Source organism: Thermobia domestica, chromosome 2 (assembly GCF_964235325.1).
Source record: "Thermobia domestica chromosome 2, izTheDome1.hap1.1, whole genome shotgun sequence".
Lineage (NCBI taxonomy): Eukaryota > Metazoa > Arthropoda > Insecta > Zygentoma > Lepismatidae > Thermobia > Thermobia domestica.
The window spans coordinates 355,004,760-355,014,766 of record NC_137455.1 but is presented as its reverse complement, the minus strand read 5'-3'; the positions used below and the strand labels follow the sequence as shown (position 1 = coordinate 355,014,766).

Here is a 10,007-nt window from a genome sequence, read left to right as displayed (position 1 = left end):
CAGATTCACTAATATAGTAGGTTGCTGTGCTTTTAAATGTTTCCATAACACGTTTGTGCTACCTTTGTTCTTTATTTTATTTTAACCTTGCAATATTTACATCGAAGTCTCTTTAGTAAAATATTTCCAAGTTTGCCTTCTTCTCATTTCAGAGTATACTGAATTGTCTGAAAACTGATGTAAATGGTAACAAATTCTTCTGTTTAGCTCCTCTTCGAAACTTAAGGTTAACTTCACATTGAAAATATTTATTTTATTCTTAGAAAATAAACTTTCTTATTTTCTCATATACAAATGAAATATCTTTTAGATAGACCCTTCTAATCGCAGGAATACTGGACAGAACAAACTCTTTATTAATAGTAGTTTCTGACTTACTAGAGTCCAACCATCAACAAATGTAATAATGAATATCTTTCACTTCGAAGGTACAGCAAAAAATATAGACTGGTTGGCGTGGAACAACAGTAGATTTGTAATAAACATACACATGAGAATTTCAGAAGAGCGATATGGTTGTGTAGTATTATTAGTATTAATAAAAGTGTTCGTTGTATGCCTTTATTACCTAACTTATGACTTGCCCTTCTGAGGTCAGGAGTTTGTTGAAGGAGTAAATATAAAAGAGATTTCTGTTATTTTTTCTTCACCCTCCAGGTTTCTTTAATCATATATTGCAGGACGTAACCAAAACATATGCATGCATCGTATCATTGAAGCGTTTTGTGTTTTGTATATTTAAGTGTTCAAAAATATTTAACATATTCGCATTTCTTCATGTGATCTCAGGTTTAATTCTCGGTGGAACATACATGAGAAAATTGAAAGCTGAAACAATATGAAAATAGTATTTAAAAGTCAGGAAATTGATATTAAAACTTTAGCTATCTATTGGGACTGTAAGGCTGTAGTTAAATTAACCCACACGTTTCGTGAAGATATATTACGTCGTTATTGTTTATTTACTATAAGCTATCAGATACATCCTCAGAGGCCACTTTACACTGTAGTAATCAACAGATGAAAACATTGGAAAAGGAATGGAAGGAAGGTCTCCAGAGCCTTAGATCAAGGTACTAACCTAGCATTTGCCCAGTATAACTGAGGAACAACCCTGGAAAATCCTCAGTCAGGATGGCTGGTCTCCGAATTCAAACCCGGTATTATCCAATTGCGAAGCAAGAATCCTAACAAGTAGCCTGAGCTCGCTCCGTATTATTATTATTATTATTTAATTAACGTGATGTTCTAAAATTAGTGCGAATTAAACCCCACTTTCTTTATTGCTGATGTTATAGTTAATAAGCCTACATGAGAAATCAGTCCCCCATCAAGAAAGAATACTAGAACTGGAATTCAGGAAGCGGGGGTGAAGAGATTAATGAGGATGAGGAAACTATGTACGATGCAAAAACTGATAAATTATGACTTCATCACAGATATATTCACTTACGTCAATTAATATTTCTCTGATACAGGGCACTCTTACTTTCTATAGTGGCAGGAAAATGGCCTGCTCTTGTAAACGAACACACTAAGCATGTGCATATAGGTGCAATGCCGTGCAAAAGAAACATAGGTAAAACCAGAAAAAATAGGGAAAGCAAGGGGAAAGTGATAAAACGCCATTCAGCTTTAAAAAAAAAAAAAAAAAAAAAAAAAAAAAAAAAAAAAAAAAAAAAGCTAAAAATAACTAAACTTAGAGCTACGAAAGACGCGAGGCGAATTTTATCGAAAAGATTGTTTTTCCTTGTGATTAGTTGTGCTAACTATGAACATGAATTAAAAAGAAAACAAGTAGCTAGCTCTGATTTTCGCAAACTGGTTGAAAAGAAAATATTGGATAAAATTTAATAATAAAGAAGGCATTTATGATAATTAAAACAAACTAAATTCTTGGCACCCAGTCCTTTGGTTCCTACCAGCGGACTTACGTTCAAAGTGGGAAGGTGTAGTCAACGCATCGACACCCGAAGTCCCTAATGCCGGCTTTCTAGACTGGAGTCCGCTACCTCTTACTTAAGATAACTCCCCAATTGTCCTCACGATGCTGGGCCAACATCGAAATTGTTGAGCGCCTCTCCGGAAATTGAACCCATGACCACGGGCACCGAAGGCACGCGCTAACCACTGTTTTTTATATATAAAAAGGTAACAGCTTTTTATCAGATTATTTAACCTGTTGAACGCTTTGCACGGATTACACTGTAACCATTACGACACCACACAGACATAGAAGTAAATAAGGACAGTTAAAACCATCTATGCCCGAAGTGGGATTTGAATCCAAGACATTCACAGTAAACGATCCACAGCCTAATGCCGCAGACCACTCGACTATGGCTGTCGATTTTATCGGCTGATCTGTAGTATATTTAAAGTACCGTAATTGCGGGCTACTTGGACCCTTAAGGGGCTACTTGGACCCATACCAAAAAAACGTTTAAAGTCCCATATGCACTGCAATAATGAGTGAGTTCAGAGTTAGATCCGTTAGATGGGATCATAATGCAGGCGTACACACATTGAAACTAGTTCTGTGGTAGGCTAAGATTGAGCAGCATTGGTGAGAAAGGTCGTTGACGAAAAGAGTGTATTTATTGAGCGCCAAACTTTTATGTGTGGACACTATTTGCAAGGAAGTGGAACCAATGCTAAGTAAACACATAAGTAGTTACATATAGGTTAATGAAACTGACATGGTAAACTTTCTCATATACAATAAGATGTGTGCGTAATTGCATTATACAGTATATGAAGTGTGTACATATGACCTGGAAAACATGGATATTTTGTCCCACATCTTTTGTTATCTTTATCCCACCCCATCCTTTGTTATCTTTATCAATGAAAAATAAAGGTCTGTTGTCACGTGTCACACAAGTAAGGACTTTTCATTGTTTCCTTAAGGATACAGGTACAAAATGGTACATCAATATAAAAGATTGCCTGCAGGTCGAAAATATGCTGATTTTTCACAACAGCTTGAAGAATGTTTACCAGCAATTCAGTCGGGGAAAATGTCGCGAAAAGAAACAGAAGCTCACTTCAAGATAAGTCATTCCACCATAGAAAGAAGATTAAAGAATAGGTCAAGGCAGAATCCGGACCATCTGAAAGTGTTCACTGAAGAAGAAGAATTAGCCTTCGCTAGTCATCTTGATAAAGTTTGTGATTTCGGATTCCTCGTTAATTAACTTGATTTCAGATTTATTGTGAAGTCCTATTTAGCCATGCATGGGAGAACTGTCATTGCTTTCTAAGACAATCTTCCCAGTCGAGATTGGGTGAAGTTATTTTAGAAACTGCACCTCCAGTCAACGACTAGATTCGCTGCTAATATAGATAGGGCTCGTGCAGCTGTAGAAGAAAACGTAATCAGCTATTACAGTCATTATATTTGATAGTACCTCTTAATATGTTCTCTTTGTGGTTTTCAGTAAATAAAAAGTGTTGTTCTTGGAACACCTACGTCCTACTTAGTCTCAGAGCAGATTTCAGTGGTTTTCTGTAGGAAAATATGGGGGTGGGTTCAAGTAGCCCGAACGCGAGTCTTACTTGGACCCATTTTTTACAATAATCGCCTGTGTTTTGTTTTCAATATATGTAACTAAAACTGTCCTGGATATGTACAATAAAGCCTGTAGTTCCACTTAATATGGGTTATGACAATAACTTTGGAGTTTTCGTGGATGAAAACAGGCCGAAAGAACGAATTTATTGCAAAATTGGGTCCAAGTAGCCCGCGTTTACGGTAACTGATTATTTTAAAAGTTGCTCCTAAATACTGACAATCTAAATCTTATGTATCAAATATTTCCTGCGATAATACCATACACTCTCCGACTTCTATAGACGAAAAGCCATAGTTACCCACATTATCTAATACAGAAATAAGTTCTGATTCTCTAGTAGCTGCTGATGGTGATAGTCAAGGTTCACCGAAGCATGATCCCAAACCCAAACTGAGATATTGATGTCACTGAAACGCCTGAAAAGCCATTGTGGGTAAGTGAATTGCCCTCTTGTCAGGATGAAGGGCGATGGTGATGTGAAATGCGGGGCTGTCAGAGGTACTACTTATAATAATTGGATTTATAATATTCTATGTTTCCGTAAACCCTCTTCAAGAAGATAACTGTTAATCTTAGCTTTGAAAATGTTACATAAAGAGTTTTATTGCTATCATTAGGTTGCATATAAATCTCTTTATTCCGGAATTATCAGATTTACTTTAACGCTTAACTTTCACATCTTTTCTGATTTACGAATATTTAAATCACGATTATCCCCTTAAGGTCAATTAGTGATATTTTAACTCATTTCGAACCAACTATATATATAGTTAGTCTTGTTATATGGGAATAATTGAGACCAGAAACAGTCTACAGGCTAAGTTCAAATTAATCTTGGTCGACCTCCTGATAAACCACGTCTTTCAGCAAGGTGAATTGCGGCAATCCGATACCCACATGAGGACATCTTCCGGTTCAAGTGAAAGCTTCCATAAGAATCAGCACCCTAATCAGTGGAATGTGTCTTGCTAATTTTTCCCCAATGTGAAAGTACCTAACTTTATTGTTAAAAATGAAAAGGCCTTTATTTCAAACAAGTCGCCATTAGAGTTTTCATATTTGAACACAACACTCATGAAAAGTCATATTAAAGCGCGACTTACCCCTGAAAAAGAATATTTATCTGTTTTTAGTTTCTCGTGTTCCCCAAACTACATGCGGAATTAGTGCATGTGCCTTCCGCTCGCATTACCTGGGTACAAACAGCTACGATCTTGGTACTAGCATATGTTTTGGTTTCCAGATCTCAAATATTTATATTTCAGCCTGATTCTATGTATGAATCCGAAATTTCAAATCTAGATAAGGGGCACCAAAATTAATAGTTTATTCTCGGTGCTCATATTGTGATTTACTAAATAATTATTAAATCTAATTGTAAAATATACATTTGATATTTTGAGCAGACTGAGCAAGATAAATATACGTAAAAACTAGTCAATACTTGTCTTAACTGTTTATATTTTCTTAACTGTCAATGAAATAGGCGTATTGAGGAATTTTAAATATTCGAGTTTTGTACTCCGGTTTCAAATATATATATATATATATATATATATATATATATATATATATATATATATGCATGTATTTCATCTCGGTCCTGCAACCGAGTGGACCTAGATTCGACATTCGAACTCTCATCCGGATCTTTTTTTTTTTTTTTTAAGTAAGCCAAGCATTTGATCTTTAGAGTAGAATGAAGGAAACAAATAGACTTGCCAATATTCGTCTTAATGTTCTATTCTCTTCTTCACTGTGAGGGCTTCGTGAAATTACTTTCGGCGAATTTTAGATATTCAAGTTTATCATAATTTGTGTGGGATGTGGGTTTGGATAAGAATCAAAATCTGAGATCCGGATTTCGGATCCAGATCCGAATTTCAAACCCAGATCCGAGATCCGAATCCAGATTCGAGATTAGAGATCCGGATCCTAGATCCGAGATCCGGACCCAGATCCGAGATCCGGATCCAGATCCGAAATCCGAGATCCGGATCCAAATCCGAAATCCGGATCCAGATCCGAGATCCGGATCCAAAGGATCCGGATCTTCGGATCCGGCCATCCCTACTTTATACGCTACATTTTATTTTTACCAAAATTCCGTAAATAATACGTTTAAATCACTTCTACATTTAAATCACCACAGATAACAAAACAATGCTAATGATTCCTTTCCTGTGCCAAATCAACCTAGTCACAGTTGATATACCTTACTTCCCTAAGGCCCTATTTATATTATCTTTTCATACAGTTAGCGCCTCAAAACTCGTCAGGAGGTATAAGCGGGTAGAAAGATTAGCCATGGAAAGCCCACTTTCTCTGTTATTAGCTAACATACTTCACGAACAATTTTGAAAATAAAATTTTGGAAAAATAACATTTAACACGTTCGCTGCGTTACGAATCACCGGTGGCTCGTGCGATATTTCATTTCTGTGTTGTGCCGTTTTATGCATTCTATTATCTCTGTTCGCTTGTGGTATTTTCGTTTGTATAGATTTTGAACATTACTAGCATCCACGGACAAACCTTCAACGAGACACACGGTGACTCGTATAGCACTGAGATCCAAACTCAGTTTTACACTGCCGCAGCGAACGTGCTAAAATTTATAAAATACTATACATACGCTGATGGTACTGTCAGTTCACAGGTCAAATGAACAATTACATGACAGATCTCAAACTTCAGATTCATCCAACAATCAAATTTCAGTTGAATGCGAAAGAGATAACAATTTGGATTTTTATGATTTGACGAAGTTCAGCAGATTCAACAATAAAGTTATTGGTAAAATGCACAAAAACCAAACGCTTGTGATTTTTACATTCGCAACAAATCTGCCCACTTCTACAAGACTAAGTCTCATTTGTGCCTGAACTTTTTAGGGGTACATAAGATTAATATCAACTAAGGAATATATATATATAATTAACAGATATTAGTTATGTGAAAAGAACAGATACTTTAGGGATAACTTGCATAAATTAAGAAAAGGACATTTCGACTTATATCGTAACTCTAAGAATAAATGGAACTCCTTTTCACATTGGCCTAAATTAACATCAGGTTGAATTAAGTTGCGACGAAATTTGATTTTCAGGATAGCTGCGGTTTTCACATTATATTGAAAAGTTTTTTTAATATTATTATTATTTATTTTACAAAATGTTAACAATACCGTACATGCTAAAGCACATCAAGATATTTGTCGATGTGATAGTTCTTACATTGGCATGAATAAGAGGAATATATGTAGGTCCTAGAATAAAGAAACATATAAAAGATGCCAAGGATTAGGATTCTGCTGTTCTGGCTTAGTAAAACACCCAGGCATATCTAAACACAACTTAAAGGAGGCCAAAATTATTAGGATGAGGGAAAGCTCGACAATAATTAAGATAACAGTTACAAATAGCTTTACTCACAATTTTGTCTCAGCAATGTTAAACTGAATAGGTAACTAAATTTTTCCGTTATGCCCAGAGACTACAAAGTTCAAGCAGTTTGTCTATGTGTAGAATTTGTCTACTGAAATGACTACTTGCAACACTGATCCTTTCATCATAGCGTGCACGATTTCAAATTGTTAAAAGTTGCATTTTATAATGCTTTATTTACGTATAACTGATTGTTTCAAGTTTTGAGATAGTGTGTGTAGATAATCACTAATAATTAAAACAGCGCCTCTGATATTAATGCTTTCTTGGAGAAGAAGTAAGGTGAAAAATATGTAACAATCTTTAAAATACAGCGTTCTTCACAAGTATTTGGCGATTGATGGCAACAGGGTTAGGTGCTGAAATATTACCACGAAAGCAATCACTAAAATGGAATCTTAAAGCGTAAAAAAAAGAAAGGAGTTTACTTATAACTATTAAACAATCTTGGGTATCTTACCTTTTTCGATGTAGTTTTTGGGTACCCATCCCGGTAAATCGTCTTCCTCAGGCACAATCCTTCCCATGTTCGCATGAGTCATATCCCCTCGACTAAATCCATCCTCTTCGTTTGGTGGAGGCGGAGGAGGAAGAGGCGGGGAAACATTACCAGGATGATGATGATAAATTGTATGATGCGGTGGATGAGGATGGTGATGATTATACTCGGAGGCAGAGATTCCAACAGGCAACGGCGAAGGAGGAGCTACAGAACAAAAATTTTACTCATTCTCACCAAATATAACATAGAAAGTGGATAAAATACACCATACAGGGTGTATCAAAAGTCCGGGCTATTTCTTACGGCCTTCATCATACCAACAATACAGCATGTTGGGAAACGGATTCGAAGTGTTCTAGGTTCCCTTACACTACAATGTGAATATTTGCTGTCAGATTTTTGCATGTCCTTAAGTTCCTCGTGTCATTTTTGCATACCCATACGTTCCTCGTGTCATTTTCGCATTCCCGTACATTCGTGTCATTTTTGCATGCCTTTACGTTTCTCGTGTCATTTTTGCATGTCCTTACATTCCTCGTGTCATTTTTGCATACCCTTGCGTTCCTTGTGTCATTTTTGCATGTCCTTGCGTTCCTTGTGTCATTTTTGCATGCCCTTGCGTTCCTCGTGTCATTTTTGCATGCCCTTGCGTTCCTCGTGCCATTTTTGCATGTTCTTACGTTCGTTCGAACAGCCTGCTAAACTGGGTACATTGCTTTTTTTATTTAACATACGGCGCCTTACCTGTATAGAGCCAAATGGTTGGTTGCGAATGGAAAAATTCCACCATTTTACACTGAAAACTAATTGTTTTCAACAACTTTTCTCCACTTTCTATTTTCTCTTTATTCATAACGGAGTTGACCTGTAGCCTCGGACTTTTCATACACCCGTTATCTCTAAAATATATATATATATATATCGGGTGTTCTAAAATTGGCGCCCACGAACAACAGAGCACTATTCTACAGGTTAAAATAAAGCGAAAATGTTATATAACGGAATACTCTTCGGGGCCTCCTTCAGCCGCTATAGAGATTTCACTATATGGCAACGTCGTAGATTAAATTACCAATGCATCAAGTTTCTACAACGACTGTCATGTTAGTAGATGGTGCTAGTGTCAATATATATAGACTTTTAACTACCATCTGGAAAGAATCGATGTAACTATTTGATGGACTGATAGATCTACTCTGTGGTTCTTTATCTGCGACGTTGCCACATAGTGCAATTTGCGTCTCCAAACGAGGACCCGGAAGGTACAGCTCTGTAGTCTGTGAGCGCCTTTTATATTTAATATATATAAACAATATAGTTAGTAATATGATGCAATGGACACATTTTCAATACAAAACAATCTTACAAAGCCGTGTTCTAGCATTTTTTGCTTAGAAGAGAACGACAGCAACTGAAAATTTAGCCTGCTATTTCTGTACGTCTATTCATAAGATTCTGTTTTGTCTATAAAAATAAACCATATATTTGAAGTACAATGAATGAAATAAAAGTAGAATCTATGACACATTATTAATACCTACACAATATGCTTGTTCTTACTATACCTATTTATTAATCCAACGAAATATTCGAAGAGATCCTCACAAGAGGAAACTGTACTTGGAGAAATATGGAGTACTACACTGACTTGGTTTATAATCTGAGAGTGCTTATTGGTCAGTTAATGCTTACTACTGTTTCTTTTTTCAGTTATATTATTATAATTGTGTGTGTTCTTCTTTTCAGATAATCAGTTCGGTGAATATAATCTAGACCAGGGGTGTGCAATTAGGAAGAGCGGGTGGGCTAATTACAGAGCACTAATTGGCGTCGCGAGCCACACTGTTGGTATATCATTTTTACGATAATTTAATAGTATTACATTCAATGATGGAACATGTTCATCGTAATTTTCACGGCAATAACGCAAAACAATTGTTATAATTGTAACCAAAATATTTACTTACTAAAGAGGAGCAGAGTAGTGTGTTTCCTTACAATTTTAGTGAGAAACTTAAATCCTCACGTTTTGAACCAGTCTCTCAGTATTCAGGTGTACACTAGATGTTCAACATGGTGGCAGTTTTCAAGATGGACATCTGTTATCCTGACCCACTTCATGCGCAAGAAGAGTTGCTTACATAGGTATGTGCTGCCAAACAATGTCATGGTCCTCATGTTGAAAAGTGCTACGGTGGGGTACTTGTTGGATAGAAAGTATTTCTGATAAAAATCTTGCAAGCAGGTGTCCTGAAATATCCCTTTCAAAGCCACACCCTCCTGAAATTCAATGATCTCCATCTGCAAATTGCCAGAAGAACTACTAACGTCAATGCTTAATAGTGATGAGAAAATACTGAATCTCGCTTCCTCCTTACTGAAGTCTCTAAATCAGACATTAAATTCTTCAAACGAATCTGCCAATGAGTTTGAGTAGAAAGGGAAGTTTATCACGCTGCAATAGGGTTGGCAAATGGGAAGCAC

General features: G+C 36.3%; 1 protein-coding gene across 1 annotated transcript in view; it reads right to left on the bottom strand.

Annotated features, from left to right (window-relative positions):
- The window catches only part of Abi (tyrosine kinase Abl), a 56,560-nt gene that overhangs the window by 4,541 nt on the left and 42,012 nt on the right, over positions 1-10,007 (bottom strand). The window contains exon 7 of the mRNA XM_081749308.1: positions 7,482-7,727. Within this exon, the coding sequence (XP_081605434.1) occupies positions 7,482-7,727 (246 nt within the window). The remainder of the gene's footprint in view (positions 1-7,481; positions 7,728-10,007) is intronic.